The sequence below is a fragment of the Engraulis encrasicolus genome, chromosome 15 (assembly GCF_034702125.1).
Source record: "Engraulis encrasicolus isolate BLACKSEA-1 chromosome 15, IST_EnEncr_1.0, whole genome shotgun sequence".
In the NCBI taxonomy this organism is placed as follows: Eukaryota; Metazoa; Chordata; class Actinopteri; order Clupeiformes; family Engraulidae; genus Engraulis; species Engraulis encrasicolus.
This window is the reverse complement of record NC_085871.1, coordinates 49905852-49926003: the sequence shown is the minus strand read 5'-3', so window position 1 is coordinate 49926003 and position 20152 is coordinate 49905852. Positions and strand designations below refer to the sequence as shown.

Below are 20152 nucleotides of genomic sequence, written 5' to 3'. Positions count from 1 at the left end.
ATACAAAATTTACAAGCATATTTTGACACCTCTGGTTTTAGTTTCAAGGAAGATACAGGCCTAAAAATCACCATGGCCCCTCAATATGACCCCGTCTACCAGATGATGTACTTACAAATGGCATGCCTTGATTATTTTTGGCTATATTAAGCCATAAAAACTGAATTTGTGAAAAGCGTGATGAAGAGTCTTGCCATTTTGGGGTTCCAGAACTTGGACACTATGTATGCTTCGGGAGTTATAATTGATTTTCCATCATATTTGGGAACTGTACAGTGTATTCCAAAATATTTAGGGCGCTCAGACTTTAAAAGATAAAATAGGAGGGACTCAAAAACAGCTTTGAGACAAAATGACCTTACGGTACACTCTACTTCAGGCCTCAAATGAACCATGTGGGCACTTGATGACTGGAACGCTCTTTTAACCCCATGTACAGTAGCAGTGTATCAATCATTCAAGCTTGGAAAAACTTTGTTTTTCAAAGTTCTTCATATTAATCTTGGCCTTCAAAGTATATGTTTTTCCCTATATCTTATCACAGTGTCTGTTTTGTCTGCTGCCATCTGCTGGTCTAAAAAAGTAACAACAGCGTAATGTTAAAAAACAAAAGGGGCTGGGAAATCTTGCCCATAATTTACCAATAAAGCACTGTAATTATACAGTATGTTGCTATATATTAATTATGATTTAAACAAGCACGATGAATATTTCTAGTTAAAATAATTTCCCAAGTGTGACTGCTTAATGCTCAATCATGATGCCAGTCCCAAGATGGCCTCAACCCTGCACTACATTTCAACCAGACATGGGGGTGGGTGTGTCCTGGTAGAAATGTAATCATGATTGAGCATTCTGCATAATGCTTGTTAAAATCATAATTAATATATAGCAATATACTGTAGAATTAAAGTCCTTTATTGGTAGCCTAGCGAGCTTAACCCCTAGGGGCGTCTAGATTTCTAGGCTACTTTATTGGTAAATTATGGGCAAGATTTTTCAGCCCCTTTTGTTTTCTTACATTGCACTGTTGTTACGTTCTTTGACCAGCAGATGGCAGTCGTGGCTCAGTGGTTAGAGCACTGGGTTGGCAACCCAAGGGTTCCCGGTTCAATGCCCGACCGGACCACGGCTGAAGTGCCCTTGAGCAAGGCACTTAACCCCCACACTGCTCCCCGGGCGCCGCTCAGCAGGCAGCCCACTGCTACGGACTGTGTGTACTTCAATGTGATTCACTAGTCCAAATGGGATAAAGTGCAGAGAAAGAATTTCCCCTAGGGGACCAAAATTGGCTCCAAATTGGCTCCAATTGGCTCCAATTGGCTTCCAATTGGCAGCAGACAAAACAGACACACTGATAAGACGTAGACAAAAACATATTATTTGAAGGCCAAGATTAATATGAAGAACTTGAATGTTTGATACAGTGCTACTGTACATGGGGTTAAAAGGGCGTTCCAGTCATCAAGTGCCCACATGGTTAATTTGAGGCCTGAAGTAGAGGGTGCCATAAGGTCATTTTGTCCAAAAGCTGTTTTTGAGTCCCTCCTATTCCATCATTAAAAGTCTGAGTGCCCTATGGTTTGGGGAATACATCTGTACAGTTCCCAAATATGATGGAAAATCAATTATAATTCCCAAAACATACATAGTTTCCAAGATCTGGAACCCCAAAATGTCAAGACATTTCATCACGGTTTTCACAAATTCAATTTTCAAAATTCAATAAAGCCAGATTGCAGTCAATTGACTATATATACGCGCGCACGCAAGCACACTCAGAGCGGCGCGGAAAAGGACGTAAAAACAAAGCGTAACAAAACAAATAAAACATTAATCCTTTGTCGATATTTTGCATTGAAACGTAGGTCTTAAATTACTCAAACTCAATTTTAGACTTACACTGCAAAATATCCCAATATTTTAGGCCTAAAATGGAAAATGTGTAATTCTAGACTTTTTTAGACTTTTTAAGACCCCGCAGACGCCCTGATAATATTAGCTCGACTTTAATAGTATGTATATATAATAGTAATAATATAGTAATAGTATAATAGTTTAATAGTATATAATTATTAATAGACTTTAATAGCTGAAATTCACTCTCGTCACACAGGTCACTTTGCTTCTGGCGGATTTGCTTTGCTTGCTTTACCCGCTGACCCTCCATAGAGAAATAACGACTTCCGTTGCTCAGGTAGCGTAGGTCGCCCTTGGTGTACACAGATCTTAACCCCTCCCACTTTCTTTTTTTTTTTACAGAGATACATAATCCAGAAGATTTAAATCGCCATTTCTATTACCAACGTTCAGAGAAAGAATTAGGGATGACGAAGATGTAAAAAATCATAGCCGACCACAAGCCTCATTCAGCAGTTGAAATCTGTCTCCATAAAGTTTAGAAGTTATCGAAAACTACGATCTAGAATCTGGGTCATTCCATGTCAATTCACATGATTCTCTAGAATCTCCCCACATGACCGTCTCCGATTTACCCGATATCTCACATACAGGTACCTTTTGATGTCAATTGAAAGAATACCAAATATTAGCACCCTACGTCCAACGGTTGCAGAGATGAAGCCCTCCAAAGTTGGGGTGCCATGCCCACTTTTCAAGCCTCTGAATTGCATACAAAATTTACAAGCAGATTTTGACACCTCTGGTTTTAGTTTCAAGGAAGATACAGGCCTAAAAATCACCATGGCCCCTCAAGATGACCCCGTCTACCAGATGATGTACTTACAAATGGTATGCCTTGATTATTTTTGGCTATATTAAGCCTTAAAAACTGAATTTGTGAAAGGCGTGATGAAGAGTCTTGCCATTTTGGGGTTCCAGAACTTGGACACTATGTATGCTTTGGGAGTTATAATTGATTTTCCATCATATTTGGAAACTGTACAGTGTATTCCAAAAAATATAGGGCGCTCAGACTTTAAAAGAAAAAATAGGAGGGACTCAAAAACAGCTTTGAGACTAAATGACCTTACGGTGCCCTCTACTTCAGGTCTCAAATTAACCATGTGGGCACTTGATGACTGGAATGCCCTTTTAACCCCATGTACAGTAGCACTGTATCAAACATTCAAGCTTGGAAAAACTTTGTTTTTCAAAGTTCTTCATATTAATCTTGGCCTTCAAAGTATATGTTTTTCTCTATATCTTATCACAGTGTCTTTTTTGTCTGCTGCCATCTGCTGGTCTAAAAAAGTAACAACAGCGTAATGTAAGAAGACAAAAGGGTCTGGGAAATCTTGGCCATAATTTACCAATAAAGCACTGTAATTATACAATATATTGCTATATATTAATTATGATTTTAACAAGCATGATGAATATTTCTAATTTAAATAATGTCCTAAGTGTGACTGCTTAATGCTCAATCATGATGCCAGTCCCAAGATGGCCTCAACCCTGCACTACATTTCTACCAGACATGGGGGTGGGTGTGTCCTGGTAGAAATGTAATCATGATTGAGCATTCTGAATAATGCTTGTTAAAATCATAATTAATATATATCAATATACTGTAGAATTAAAGTGCTTTATTGGTAGCCTAGCGAGCTTAACCCCTAGGGGCGTCTAGATTTCTAGGCTACTTTATTGGTAAATTATGGGCAAGATTTTCAGCCCCTTTTGTTTTCTTACATTGCGCTGTTGTTATGTTCTTTGACCAGCAGATGGCAGCAGACAAAACAGACACTGTGATAAGACATAGACAAAAACGTATACTTTGAAGGCCAAGATTAATATGAAGAACTTTGAAAAACAAAGTTTTTCCAAGCTTGAATGTTTGATACAGTGCTACTGTACATGGGGTTAAAAGGGCGTTCCAGTCATCAAGTGCCCACATGGTTAATTTGAGGCCTGAAGTAGAGGGTACCGTAAGGTAATTTTGTCCAAAAGCTGTTTTTGAGTCCCTCCTATTCCATCATTAAAAGTCTGAGCGCCCTATTTTTTTTGGAATACACTGTACAGCTCCCAAATATGATGGAAAATCAATTATAATTCCCAAAACATATATAGTTTCCAAGATCTGTAACCCCAAAATGGCAGGACACTTCATCACTGTTTTCACTAATTCGATTTTTAAGGCTTAATATAGCCAAAAATAATCAAGGCATGCTATTTGTAAGTACATCATCTGATAGACAGGTTCATATAGAGGGGCCATGGTGATTTTTAGGCCTGTATCTTCCTTCAAACTAAAACCAGGGGTGTCAAAATCTGCTTGTAAATTTTATATGCAATTCACATGCTTGAAAAGTGGGCATGGCACCCCAACTTTGGAGGGCTTCATCTCTGCAACCGTTGGACGTAGGGTGCTAATATTTGGTATTCTTTCAATTGACATCAAAAGGTACCTGTATGTGAGATATCGGGTAAATCGGAGAGGGTCATGTGGGGAAGGCGTGTGAATTGACATGGAATGACCCATCTTAAATCTAACCCATGTCATGCTGACGCTGTCTCTCGCTGAAACATGTTCTACATGAGAAATCAGAATAATGTAAAAAGTCAGAGAATGTGCGCTCATCAGAAGAACAGGTGCTGGACCAAAAATAATGGGTCATTCCACGCCAAATCAACAAGTGCCCACGCACTTAGGTCTCAAAAAATTCTGAAAATATTACCAAGTGTACCCATGGTACTTAAGAGAAACACTGTACATTTATTTGAATGTAAGATGTATACTCTCCGTGTTACAGCCAATTTTACTGGGGGAGGGGGGTGCCCATTTTGTTCACACTCTTTTTTTTGTCAAAGTTCACAAGCCCCTAGCTCAATAACTAAACCATGTAGGAAGCTCAAATTTGGCATGCTGGTACATAGATAGGAATAGTTTGTTGCTAAACTGTCAGTTTTGGTCTGTATGATCCTGCATCGTCATAGCATTCCCTCAAAGACGATACAAATTGTACTGGAGTTTTTGGCTGTGCTCTGTTTAGGCCTTCAGAAGACATATTTGTGCCCAACATAGCCTCTTGATTTGTCCCCTTGTAGATACAAGTAGAAACACTCCCATAAAAATCTATAAATAGAAAGGAAACCCCATCAGTGTTTGACCAGAAGACCTCACAAGTCTGACAAATCATTTTGGGTGTCATTTTCAGAGCACCAGAACACCTTGTGGGATTGTCCACAGATTTTTATTTTATTTTTTTCTTCATTCTCCAAGAAGTCTTCTTTTTAAAAATCCCAATGAGACTTGTCTTATGTGATGTTTTTGTTTTTAATTTCCACCCTGAACATGGGCAAAATGCAAAAAGAGAGCAACATGATTTCTATAACATTTAATGTAAAGACTAAATAATCAAATGCAAATTTTGCCCAGACATGATCACCCGAGAGTCCTTGTGCAGGGGTGCAGGAATCCCTTTCAATATCAATGATTTCAGGAGGGTCATTCCAGCTGGAATCAGGAAATGGTCCCCACTCGACCCCTCGGATTTGCTTGAAAAAAATATATGTGATGGCTTAAACATCCAATAGAACATATCCACCATTGCAGATTTCAGCTGTGCATACTTTTTCCACAAAAAATCTGTAAATAAGGACACCCCCTCCCCCTGATTTGGTGTCACTGCCTGAGTGACCATATTCAGACTTAATTATCTCCAAAACTATTTGTGGTGGGTCCATTATTTTTTCAGGGCTAAGAGTCATAGACCTGACAAGCATACATTACAATTTGCAGCACTGTATGTCAAATTACACCTTAATGCTGGCCCTCTACTTTTCTTTGAAATTAAAATTGCAAGGGTTTTCAGATGTCCATAAAAACCTCAAATATCAACATTCAAGGTTCATCCTTGGTACATGGTCAGATATGTTCCATGACTTTCACATTACATCATATTTAATATAAGGTTTCAATGGTTGTTGAAATGCAGAGGTCCAAAAATGGGCAAAAACTAATTTATACCATTATTTGGAGCAATATTCCCAATCTATGACACCAGTTGTGAACTTGCTGTTTGGCGTCTCTGAAAGATAATATTATTATTCATAACATATCTAAAATTTGGGATGGTGTTTTGTCCCATTATTTTTATAATGAATTTTAAAAACTCATTCCTGTGTGACATGCAGGTGTACCTTAGAAGCCCTGTTACCTTGGAAAAAAATTGGGTTTACTACACCTAAAATGAATAGCCAAGTCAGTGTACACTAAAACCTAAAATCTCTGATACCAAATAGGTGATTTTATACTTGTTCAGCTCATTATTTCAGTATTTCTGACTTAACCCTCAATTCCATCCTAAGAAGGTGTGTAAGAACCCAAAACGTAATAACTGCCCATAACGTAATAACTGCCCATAACGTAATAATTTGGGCGTAATAAAACCCATAACGTAATAACTTGCCCATAACGTAATAAAAATTCCTCACCCATAACGTAATAACGTTCTGCCCATAACGTAATAAGTTATTACGTTATGGGCATGTTATTACGTTATGGGCCTTACACTAAAAAAAAGCTTTGATAATGTAATAACGATGCCCATAACGTAATAACTGCCAGTAACGCACAGATGACTTCAGTATTTGCAATGCACTTTACTATTGTACTGTTCATATTTCGTCTGACCTCTATTGTTGCAGCAAATAACAGTGACTGGATATTTAAGCGGGCTTGCAGAGCAAGGCCAGATTCTAGTAATCTCTAAGTAAAGTTTATGCTTGCTTGCTTGCTTTATTCTCTTGTGCAGGGCGGTAAAAATAGAAAATGGATCTCCTCCTAGGCCTTTCCAGATAGAGACACCGTTCAAACACTAAAACGACCGGCTCGGCTTGGAGATCATTTGTTCTGCTATAGCGTGTCCGTGTCTCTTGTCGTTTTTCTGCTTTTTGACGATTTTGTGCAAGTTTGGGTCCCCATTGAAAACAATGGTAGAACCTTCATGAACCAAGGTTCCGCCACTCTAAAGATCAGAGTGTAGGAGGCTTTTTCGTTCATAAAACATCAACACTTTCACCTAGAAGTTTAGTTGACGCATTGTTAGCGAGCTCTATGGGATGTCTCCAAATTGTCAAAGTTTTATCTCCCAACTCCCATTACTTTTTAAATGGCAGGTGTGTAAAAACGACAGGGCTTTTACACGAGAGGGTTTTCCCATTGAGGCTTGAAGTGCCTTTTTCAAGAGGTCAGCGCATGTCCCACAAGAGGTCCATTTGTGACTGAACCGTTTAACCTATAAACTTCATTCAGAGACTGTTAGAGAGATCACACGTATGACTCCGATCTGTAAGCAGGACACGTGCCAATTCCTTTTAGTTTTTTTTAGCAACATCAAGCTAAAGACAAAAAACTGTTTCTGATTCTGCCCTCTGCCTTAGAGCACCATACTAACTGCCATTCAGTCAATCAGAACAGGTGCAGTCAATATAGGGTTCCATCTCAACTGTCACTTTCTCTCAACATTCTATTCTATACTGCTCTGTAGTTCTAGAAGTCTATTGTTCAGCTCTTCAATGCAATGTAATATTGTCTTGCTGTAATGCTTTTCATAGGCAGCTGCTTGGCCCAATGGTAATAGTCCTGCAATATGGAGGTTGGGAGCTTGAATCCCACTCGGACTCGTGTTGATTTTCAAAATTATATCATATGCAGTGTTCCTTATCCAATTTAAAAAATACCATGTATGTCATTTAGTATCAATGACAAAGGTGCTGGATTAGAGATATGGAGGTTGGGAGTTCGAATCCCACTCGAACCCATGTTGATTTTCAAAATTATATCATATGCAGTGTTCCTTAGCCAACTGAAAATACCATGTATGTCATTCAGTATCAATGGCAAAGGTCCTGGATTACAGATATGGAGGTTGTGAGTTCGAATCCCACTCGGACCCATGTTGATTTTCAAAATTATATCATATGCAGTGTTCCTTAGCCAACTTAAAATACCATGTATGTCATTTAGTATATCCCCAAAACGCAGAGCTACAACACTTTCAAGATGGCTGAATCCAAGATGGCTGAATTGTTTGGCCCATAACTTCTGACTGGGTGGATGGATTTTTTCCCAACATTTCTTTTAGCTTTGTTTTCTCAATAGTACTTTGTTTCATCTCTGCCCCAAAAGGCAAGCCCGCTTCCAGCATTTTCTGTGAGAATGCAATCTATCCTTATCCTCTGCATTTCCTATGTGTTCAATCCAATTGCAAATTTCATACATGAACTACACAAATAGTGAAATTAAATGTCTTTTGTTTGTTATACAAAAAATAATGTTAATTAAAATGACAGACTGCTATTCTGTATAAAATTCTATTTTACCAGAATACTTTTCATCATATTGAAATGTAAAACACACACACATACTGTAGCATCCTCAACATAAACATTAGGTAAAATGAGTTCAACATAAAATTGGCATTACTTTCCATAAATATCATGGCTGAAGTGTTGGAGTGTGCTGTGATCTTGCTTTGTTCTGACTCAAACTTTTAAATGTAAAAAATGTAAACAAACAAAATATGCATACTCAACATAAACATAAGGTAGAATAACATCCACATACTGTAATACTGACGTTACTTTTTCCAGTAAATGTCCTTGATCTTGTAAATTCCGTAGCCTACATGACTAAGAAGTATCCACGCTTTCATCCATTGGCTGTTCTCGCATAATAAGCCTTTCAGTCGTGTGCTGAGAAGGCTGCTGCGTCCAGCAGCCTTGTACAGCTTCATGATGCTTATTGATATGTCACCTCCACAGTCGCCTTCAAGTAGGCTCTCCACAAGAGCATCTCATATATTTTTTTTGATTAAACATGGTGCACAGCTGACGGATCAGGTGTGACACTAAAGCGATGGTTCAGAGTAGATTCACCCTAATGCCATTTGAACCGTGACATCCATCCAGTAGTCCACCCAAAGTGTTTATTGGCTTGGGCGAACATTAGCAGAGTAACCGAGTTATTGTATGGCTATTCCGAATAGCTTGGCTTAAGTGCTATTGGGCATTCACATACATCTCCAAACCTACCTCAGAAAATGAACATGTCATGACACCAAACTTCTACAGTAGTACAAATATGGTCTCTATTCACCAAACTAAGCATTTGGAAGTTTATAGTGCTGGAGTTTATTATTATCAACTCAAGCTGAATAGATTCTGTCCTGCATCAGGGACATAGACTGAGTCACCATCAGACAAGGAGGCAGCTTCAGCACCATGGCAGAAAACTACTCCGAACCATCACTTTAAATGCCCCAAGCATGGCCATATCTTGTTCAAGGACAAAACCAATACTTTTCTGTAAAACCTCTGAAGGTTAATAGGGAGCTCCATGACACATGGGTTTTTCAGCACCAGGGGCAGAGGCATCATCAAAATCAGAGACAGAGACAGGGTCACCATCAGGGACAGAGGCAGAGTCACCATCAGGAACAGAGGCAGGATCAACATCCGGAGTAGAGGCAGGGTCACCATCAGGAACAGAGGCAGGGTCACCATCAGGGGCAGGGGCAGGATCAACATCAGAGACATAGGCAGAGTCACCATCAGACAAGGAGGCAGCTTCAGCTAAGGCCAAGACCTTTAGGTCTGAATACGTCGAACCGGACAGAACTGTTTGATATCCACAAAAACTGAAAAAGGACTTGTGCTTCCTGAGGACTATTGAGCTTGCTATGAGGACTCTTTCAGTGTTCTATTTTTATTTTGAGGCAAAATTGTACGATAGCCTCTGCTGAAGAACAGCCCCATCAATTCTAATGAATCTATTCTCTTAATCCACTTCAATCTCAAATGTAAACTAGACTGCCTGTGCAGTCGCCTTCGACTGCTTAAGGTATATCCACGAAACGCAACGCTTCCAGTCCCCCATCATTCCTACCACTCCCGTTCACGTTTTATAAACGTATATGATGAATACAAAATATTAAAGAAATATATTTAATATCTATACATAGATCAATGACGTGCATAGGCTTAAAACCAAATGACTATTGTGAAAATGAAGCAAAAAATGGGGCAAATGGTAACACTGTTTTAATGGTTCACTATTACAGTGAATATACCACATTAGGTACAGTGTAATAACCATTGTAACAATATTTAATACCATGTAATACCAGTGTAACACCATGTACCAATTTTGTACTACATCATGTATTTTTGTGTAAGTGGTATGGTATTGTATGTTGTTACACTGGTATTACACTAGTATTACATGGTATTAAATATTGTACATTGGTTATTACACTGTACCTGGTATTGCATATTGTTACACTGGTATTACACTAGTATTACATGGTATTAAATATTGTTACACTGTACCTAAATAATATGGTAGAATCACTGAAATGGTGAACTGTTAAAATAAGGTAGTACCGTGCAAATCAATCCACCCAGTCAGAAGTTATGGGCCAAATAAAAATTCCGCCATTTTGAAACTGTTGACCTCCAAACTCAAATCAGTTCATGAACCTACCCTAGAGCATTAACACACCAAATCTGGGACAAATCCATCCGACTAGTCAGAAGTTATGAGCCAAACAAAAATTCGGCCATCTTGAATTCAGCCATCTTGAAAGTGTTGGCCTCCAAACTCGAATAAGTTCATGAACCTACCCTAGAGCATTAACACACCAAATCTGGGAGAAATCCATCCGACTGGTCAGAAGTTATGAGCCAAACAAAAATTCTGCCATCTTGAATTCAGCCATCTTGAAAGTGTTGGCCTCCAAACTCGAATAAGTTCATGAACCCACCCTAGAGCATTAACACACCAAATCTGGGAGAAATCCATCCACCCAGTCAGAAGTTATGGGCCAAACAAAAATTCGGCCATCTTGAATTCAGCCATCTTGAAAGTGTTGACCTCCAAACTCGAATCAGTTCATGAACCTGCCCTAGAGCAGGGGTCCCCAACCTTTTTGGCACCAGGGACCGGTTTGAGTCCCATTTTTTTTTCGCGGACCGGTAGTCACGCGTTATAATAATAATAATAATAATAATAATAAATATTATTATTATCACCACACTATTATTATTAGGCCTATTAGTTATCATTGTTATTATTAATAGGCCTAATAATAATAGTATCAATAGTATCAATAGGGTCTAAAAATAAGGCCTAATCCTTTTCCTTCATTCCATTCAAAATGTGTAACATTTAGTATTTGACTATTAAACTGACAATTACCCCACTAATTTGTGGAGCCATTATTGGTCATAGGGCTAGTTGTGCAAGTAAGATCACCCAAAACTAGGCTACTACATACTGCTACTATTTTTCACCATGCGAGAATAGGCCCTATGCGTTCTCTGCTCTGGCCATGTTCATTTTCATTGAGGGCATTTTGCGCAGTGAAATTCAGGGCTATTTATGACTGGGTTATAGGTCTCCTGGTTAAGTGGCGCTTCCATTAATTCAAGGTCAACCGTTTCCAACAAGCAGTCGTCATTGTTTTTTCGAACACACGACACGGGGAATAGTTGGATGCTGGAGATGATACCGCTGAAGTTTGCCACTAGCAGCTCGTGCCCTCGCGTCGCGTTTGTGTGGACTGCTGCATAACCAGCGTTTGATTCTACCGCGGTTCGAGTGCCTGTGGTTTTATGTGCAATATTTTTAAAACGGCAAAAGGTTGCATGTCATCGCTTGATTTTCTGCTAACGCTGACTTTCAGGAGCTCCTGAAACAAGTGTTGGTCATTATTAGTTGCAACCAAAACATGTCTCGCAACGCAATTACGTTCGTAACACAGCGTTGTTGTCACAAAACTGAAATACAATAGCAACAAATGATAGAAGTGGATTTCTAAAATAGCTCCCAAAAGTTTGCTTCGCAACGTTCAAAAGCCTTAAAAAGAAAGAGCCGCCCGGAGAAGACAGCCAACACTCCAAAACGGCCACCATCCACTTTGCATTGCAGCATTGAAATGTAAAGTGGGCGCGGCCTCGGAGCATGCGTCTGGCGCATTTGACATTCAACTAAATGGACGGCACAAAGAAAAGTTTGCTTGTTATTGAAAATTAAAATAGCCTACTTGTGCTACGTCTAGGCTAATGCAAATATTAATATGGCGATACTAAAAGTTATATTTGAGATAAGTTCTGCACTGCAGTTCATAACAAAGGCATGTCTTCTGGATTAAAAAAAAAAAAAAAAACTTATGTCGTGCGGCCCGGTATCAAATAGTCCACGGACCGGCACCGGTCCGCGACCCGGTGGTTGGGGACCGCTGCCCTAGAGCATTCACACAAAAAATCTGAGACAAATCCAAACATCCGTTCAAAAGTTATCGCGTTAACACGAAAGACCTTACGCGGCGGCGGTGGCGGACGGACGTGGCGGTGGCGGCGGACGTGGCTGACGCGGCTGACGCGGCGGACGGGGCGGATGCGGCGGACGCGGCGGACGCGCACACGCAAAACCATTACATCCCCGACGCTCCGCGTTTCGGGGATATAAATATAGGCCTTTTTCAAAAAAAAAAAAAAAAAAAAAAAAAAATAAAAAAAATTGTAAAATGTATTTTACAATGCATCACAATAAGATAATATTTGATGTTCAGATGTTGTCAGAAGTTCATTTAATTTGGTACAATGGTACAAACTGCACACAAGTATAGTGTTTCCATGAGGTCTTTCACATTGGAACGATTGGACAAGGCAGCATGGAATTTCCCAAGTTATAACGAGACTGCATTCCCACAGAAAACGCTAAAAGTGCTGTGTACTGAGTGTAAGGATATTGAGCATAAAGAATCTACCCTGAGCTACTGCATTGAAAACAGTCAATAACTTAACAGACAGTCCAATAAAACATCTTAAAATAATTAACCTTATTAGTATCTTTGTTAACCTACTTTTGTTGAGTAAGACTAGAGTCGTAGTTAATCATTTCATTTTGTACCATAATTAGCATTTTTAAGATAGTTTGTATAGTAATCATATCAGCTAACCTGCTTCAGTTTAGAAACAATATAAAAATATATATTTAATTATATATATTATTATATAATAAGCAATATTGCCATAATTAGTAGTTTGATATCATCATTAAACTACATTGTCACAGCCTATAGATGTCTGTTCCATCAGGGCATAAAAACAACATTAGCTAATTACCTCCACCAAGGAGGTAATGTTTTCGGTCGCGTTGGTTTGTCTGTCTGTTTTTCTGTCTGTTTGTCAGCAGCATAACTCAAAAACTAAACTTGTGGGTTTGTTGATAATGACCCAAGGAAGAAGTGATTAAATTCTGGGGGTGATCCGGATCACGAACCGGAACCAGGAGGATAGCTCAAAAACGAACCAAGTGATTTGGACGAAACTTTGTGGAGCTTTTAGTAATGACCCAAGGAACAAGTGATTAAATTCTGGTGGTGATCCGGATCACGAACCGGAACCAGGTCTTTTCAAAAGATTTTTCACTATCTAGACCCCCCCTAGTGACCAGAAATTGAATTGCGAGAACAGCACTAAAACAAGGCAGAAAGACTTAGGTTGTAACATGGTCAAATGTATCAAGCAGCATCCTTGGCGGAAGTCTGCACTCTCTGAGTGCTTCTAGTTACATTTTATTTACTGAATAAAATTTACATAGTTAACAATTTAGTATTATTAGCATGGTTAGCAATACCTGTCAACCAACCTTAGCTAATGTTAACTTAAAACACTTGGCTACACATTTACCATTGTTGCTATTTGACGCTATTGGCTTTTTTATGTTTCAAATGGGCCCAAATGATTACATTACTGGCAGTTATTACGTTATGGGCATCGTTATTACATTATCAACGCTTTTTTTTAGAGTAAGGCCCATAATGTAATAACCTGCCCATAACGTAATAACTTATTACGTTATGGGCAGAACGTTATTACGTTATGGGTAAGGAATGTTTATTACGTTATGGGCAAGTTATTACGTTATGGGTTTTATTACGCCCAAATTATTACGTTATGGGCAGTTATTACGTTATGGGCAGTTATTACGTTTTGGGTTCTTACAAGGTGGCCAATCCCCTTGATTTTTGTGTTCCATTTTCACACAAAGATGGCGGCTCATGGAGCCAATGGCATAGTTCCAAAATAGTTCCAGGAAGTCAGCATCATGGGAAGGAAGCAATACACCATTGTTTGGAGCAATATTTCCAATATATGACGGCGGTTGTGAACTTGCTGTTTGTTGTTTCTCGAAGAGGATATTCTTATTAACAACATATCTAAAAATTGGGATGGTGTTTTGCCCCTTTATTTGTATAATGCCTTTTCAAATCTCAATGCAGTGTGGCATGCATCCCTCAAATCCATCCAAAGTGGCGTCATGAAAAAACCCCCCACCATTTTTTAGAGCAATACCTCCAAAGTGTGACACCAGCTGTGAACTTGTTTTTTGTTGTGTCTGTAAGAGGATATTTTTTATTAACAACATAGCAAAAAAATAGAATGGTGTTTTGCCTCATTCCTTTTAATGATCGTAAAGCGCATTGCGGTGTGACATAAGCCTGTGATCAAATAGTGCAGAGGGAAGCGGAAGTGGTGAATTGTTCTGGGCCAAGGACATGGGGGAATCAAGATTGGGTACTCATTACATTGCATGTATTGGGAAGGGGTCTCTTCAGACGACTTTCTCCCGGGCCCAGGCAAAGCTGTTTGTTCAGCTCAGTATTTCTGATTTTTTTCAGGGATTCTGGCCTCATCTTTTTAAGTGTACTATCGGCCAGATGATCAAGTGACTACGCAACATGTTCTCACTGACGCTACGTTAGCAATAAATTCAAGATGGTTGAGAGAAGTACCATTTTGAGAGAAGTCATAAAAAAACAACCTCTGGAAATAAAACAAGGTGTTGATATGATTTCCTTGATGCAACCTTGACTTCCTTGATGGTGATTTAATATTTGAAAAAAAAAAAATGAAATGTATTAAACAAGGCAGGAACTTTTAATGCTCTGGCCTGTGACAAATTATTTTATACACACTTAACTTTCAATCAACAGCTGCACCTTATGAGTTGACTTTATAAGGTAGCTTGCCATTGTCATTGATGATGCATTAGGTATCTGCACTCATATTGTTGTGTGCAACCATCCGTCATTGGCAATTCAATGAGGAGCACCTGAATGAAACTTTGAATGACATTTTATTGTCATTGTACAGGTACAACAAAATTGATACCTTGAAGGATAATGACAACATAGATATTGATTTCAGTAAGGATACCACCACCATGCTCAGGGCACTTCCGTCAGGGGAGGATGATGGGGGGCGGGAAGTTCTACAATCAGGATACCTCTTTACAAACTGTCTCCTCCTATGTGTCATCTCTAATCAACTTTTACTTTCCTATGCGACCATAAAACAGTCCCACCCCCGCCAACAGTAACCACGACAGAGGTACCCTGACTGTAGAACTGTGCCCCGCCCCCAATCCACCACCATATCTGAACGCTTTTGCATGCTGTAAAGCTTCCTTTCGGCTTCCACCTTCTCACTTGGATCAATGTAATGATGAACTTTACAAGTTTTGAACATTGTTTACAAGTGTCCAAACCATGATTGTTGTAGTCACTGCTGCTAACCTGCAATCCACTTGTTAGCATTGCAGTGGTATGATATTATATTGATGCAAGCAGCTGAATTAGATTGCAACAATGTGACAAGGACCACATGGTTGTCTGCTGCCAATATGAACTACTGTGCCTTCAAAATTCACCTGATATTGCATACTGAATGCAAGCAAACTCTTCTAACTAAAACTCCAGGACCATGCTGTCAAAATTGTCTGAGGGAATCTCTAGCCAGTATGAATTAAGTTATTTTGCAATACAGCTGGTAACTTAACGAGTAAGACACAAGCTTCATAGCAAATATAAAGTTACAGGTGCTGATTGAAAGACTAGTTAGGATGGGAGTCCTTGTTGCAAACAAGAGTGCTACAATTCTTTAATCCTCTCCTATTTCACCACTTTATTCCAAGACTACTACTACTACCGCTACCACTACCACTACTACTACTAAAATGATGATGATGATGATTATTATTATGATTTTACAATTAAAATAATTAATGTCTATCAAAGCCATGTGCAATGTGCTATTCTTGCTGTGTGGCATCAATCAATTCATTTACAAGTGTTATGGTTTCCCTAGAATGTGCTTTGTCATTCACAGGGTAGCCATCTTGTTTTCACTGTTAAGGTGACATCAGAGCCATGGATTTGAGAGTTGTGACAAGTCGGTTGGTGACATGGTCCTCATAGCTTCAAGTAATTGTAGCCAATTGAGATTTTGAAGTCCGTTATAAAAAGAATGAGGCAAAACACCATCCCAATTTTTTTACATGTTGTTAAAAAAAACATCCTCTTTCAGAAACACCAAACAGAAAGTTCCTAACTAGTGTCATAGATTGGAAATATTGCTCCAAACATTGGTGCAAATTATTTTTTTCCCATCTTTGGACCTCTGTACCTCAACAACCATTGGATCCTTTTGTTAGATATACTATGATGTGAAAGTCATGGTACATATCAGACCATTTACCAAGGATGAACCTTACATGTAGAACTTTGAGGTTTTTACAGACATTTGGAAACCCTAGAACATATGATATCTACACCGAGTAGAGGCACATTATTACGGTGTGATTTGACTTACAGTGCTGCAAATTGTAATATATGATATTCAGGTCTGCGACTCTTAGCCCTGAAAATATAATGAATCTGACACAAATAGTTCTGGAGATAATTGAGTCTGAACATGGTCACTCATGCAATGACGCTAAAACAAGCGTAGGGGGTGTACTTATTTACAGATTTTTTTGTGCCAAAAGTATCCAGAGCTAAGTTCTGATATTGTGGATATTATCTATTGGATGTTTAAGCCATCATATACATTTTTTCAGGCAAATCTGAGGGGGTTGATTGGGAGATTTTTCAGAAATTAGCTGATTCCAGCTAGAATGACCCACGAGCGTTCAATGTGGGAGCAGGTTCGCACACCAAAAGAGACAGTAGGTCAGGCACAAAGAGTCATGTTGTTACTTTTTTTGACCAGCAGATGGCAGCGGAAGAAACGCATAGAAAACATATTGCTCTCAATGTGCATGGTTCCCATGTTCAGGGTGGAAATTAAATAAGAAAACATCACATAAGACAAGTCTCATTGGCATTTTTAAAAAGAAGAATTCATGGAGAATGAAGAAAAAAATAAAATAAAAATCTGTGGACAATCCCACAAGGGGTTCTGGAGCTCTGAAAATGACACCCAAAATGATTTGTCAGACTTGTGAAGTCTTCTTTTCAAACACTGATGGGGTTTCCTTTCTATTTATAGCTTTTTATGAGAGTGTTCCTACTTGTCTCTACAAGGGAAAAAAATCAAGAGGCTATGTTGTGCACAAATATGTCTTCTGAAGGCCTAAACAGAGCACAGCCAAAAACTCCAGTACAATTTGTATCATCTTTGAGGGAATGCTATGACAATGCACGATCATACAGACCAAAACTGACAGTTTAGCAACAAACTATTCCTATCTATGTACCAGCATGCAAAATTTGAGCTTCATACATGGTTTAGTTATTGAGCTAGGGGCTTGTGAACTTTGACAAAAAAAAGAGTGTGAACAAAATGGGCACCCCCCTCCCCCAGTAAAATTGGCTGTAACACGGAGAGTATACATCTTACATTCAAATACAGTAATAAATGTACAGTGTTTCTCTTAAGTACCATGGGTACACTTGGTAATATTTTCAGAATTTTTTGAGACCTAAGTGCGCGGGCACTTGTTGATTTGGCGTGGAATGACCCTAATGCAACTGAAAGGAAAGTAAAGGTTCGCAACACTGTTTGATGCTCCCAAAAATGTAATAGCATTGTGCTATTAAAGTTTTGGGAGCATTAAGCTTAAACAGTGTTGCGGACCTTTATTTACTTTAAATCAGAATAATGGCAGTCTGAACATCTCTGCCTCACAGAACTGGCAGAAACGTTATCTAGAGCAGTAATAGAGGTGACGTGATATATAATATTTCTCAATCTCCTCCGACAGTGATTCCTTTCTATTCCACTGTCTCTCCTTCACGGGAGGGCCATGGGAAGTCAGGAAACGAGTCATATGCATTGTAATAAAAAAGCACCCTGTGCTACAATGTCATTTTAAAACAGCTCTTACTTTTGACTTTTCACAGGGCTTTGTCGATTTACAGGGGTGTCAAACTCAAATTGACCGAGGGCCAAGATCAAAATCTGGAACGAAGTTGCAGGCCGAACTCAACATTTACTTAGAAAAAAATGGACTGAAATTGTGCGTACATGCACTTTATTTTTATAGTAAAATTTCACACACTCTTTCCCATTATACTTGGATAAGTTTAATTGTGTCTTCACATCCTGTGACATGAATGTGACATGTTCAAATCTTGTTATGCTATACATTACCGGTGTATGTCGGCCAACTATAAACGCATATTTGAAATGATCTCGCGGGATGAATAAAATGGATTCATGGCCCAAATTTGGCCCCCGGTTCTGAGTTCGAAATCCGTGAGCTAGGGGATACACCGGAAGATTTTGAATTTAAATAAAAATAGCAGGAAAGGAAAAATAAATCCTGATGACAATACTACAGTTACAGTTAGTATACTATAAACCCTGATGACTATACTATACTAAGCTTATACTTTAAGACCTAATGACAATCTTATACTATACAATAAGCCCTGATGACTTACCAGATCTCTCGCAGTCTTCTATTGCGCAGCTTAGCTGAGGTGGAGAAGCAGAGGAGTCTTCTCTCTCTTGTTTTATGTTCAGCTGGGATGGAGGACCAGGGAAGTCGTCTCTCTCTTCTTTTATGTTCAGTTGTTCTTTAGAACCAGGGAAGTCGTCTCTCTCTTCTTTTATGTTCAGTTGTTCTTTAGAACCAGGGAAGTCATCTCTCTCTTCTTTAATGTTCAGCTGTTCTTTAGAACCAGGGAAGTCTTCTCTCTCTTCTTTGATGTTCAGCTGAGGTAGGGAAGCAGGGCACTCTTCTCTCTCTTCTTTTATACTCAGCTGTTCTGGAAAAGCAGGGACCTCTTCTCTCTCTTCTTTTATGTTCAGCTGGGATGGAGAGTCAGCTAAACTGAACTCCTCTGTCTCTTCTTTGATGCTCCTCATCAGTTGGTGTGGAGAGTTGACTTCTGCAGAGGCCATATTCAAGGTCTCCTCTAAACCTTTAAAACCGGACAGAAACATCATGACAATTACTGGAAAAGTTTGCAAATTTTACATGTGCTACCCAGCCTCAATTTAAAAACTGTGGCAGTTAAACTGTACTTTTGATACTTATGGCGAAAGTATAAGACAAGCAGCTACCAGAGGCAGACAGTTGCATATAATGACACTATGTAAGCTTGTGCATTCCAATATGCGACCTTGCATCCTCCACCAAGGGCGCCTTGAGCCGTACGGCCGTACGCACTGTGCGTACCTTCACCAGTGGAGGAAGTTTTTCTTTTAAAAAAAATAAATATTACGCCTATTGTGTCTTCTATGAATGTTGTGACAATGCAACATATTATATGAGAAGAAGCAGCATGAAGCAAATTAAAGAGCAGAGACTATGGTTGGGCAACATTAATTTACAAAGGCAGATAGCCTGCTTTTTGCTTCTGTGCGTAAAACTCGCGCGCTCCTGAAAAAAGATACAGTAACAAGTTCTAGTTCCATCAGCGGAATTCTAACTTGAGCGGCTACCTCCAGTCAGACATAGCCCGCAAATTTCAGTCTAGTAGTTCTAGTTAGCAAAGACAGCTCTCCATTTCCCACTTGGAATAACATGTGTTGTGCCGTCGCTGATGGAAGAAAAATCAAATAACCAAAATTAATGTCTTGAAAGTGAAAAGTTTCAATCATAGCCAAAAACAGTTGTCATGTGGGCTGGCAAGAAGGCATTGATGGTAGCAGTACAGGTAGGCTAAGCTGTTTCATTCATCACTGAGCCCGCCGCTGCGTACCTTACTGGTCAAGTCTGCAGGCGTCCCTGTCCTCCACTTGTGCTTGTGGCCTGGCCTCCCCTTGCCTCCTGGCCCCTCCTCTGTGGAGAAAACAATAAAGTTTCCCAGCTGTCAGCCTAACCACAACATCTTTTGGGAGACTGTTCTTCTTTCACCATCCAGTTTGAAAATGAGAAAATGACTTTGCA

The 20152-nt window shown here is 39.3% G+C and overlaps 2 protein-coding genes across 2 annotated transcripts in view; both read right to left on the bottom strand.

Annotated features, from left to right (window-relative positions):
* The window catches only part of LOC134464325 (zinc finger protein 501-like), a 419382-nt gene that overhangs the window by 68618 nt on the left and 330612 nt on the right, over positions 1 to 20152 (bottom strand). The window lies entirely within an intron of this gene.
* LOC134464143 (gastrula zinc finger protein XlCGF57.1-like) overlaps positions 1 to 20152 on the bottom strand; it is a 38698-nt gene that overhangs the window by 2176 nt on the left and 16370 nt on the right. The window contains exons 2-3 of the mRNA XM_063217603.1: positions 19965 to 20044; positions 18699 to 19181 (exon numbers count right to left, since the gene is read on the bottom strand). Of these exons, the coding sequence (XP_063073673.1) occupies positions 18699 to 19161 (463 nt within the window). The 5' untranslated portion in view covers positions 19162 to 19181; positions 19965 to 20044. The remainder of the gene's footprint in view (positions 1 to 18698; positions 19182 to 19964; positions 20045 to 20152) is intronic.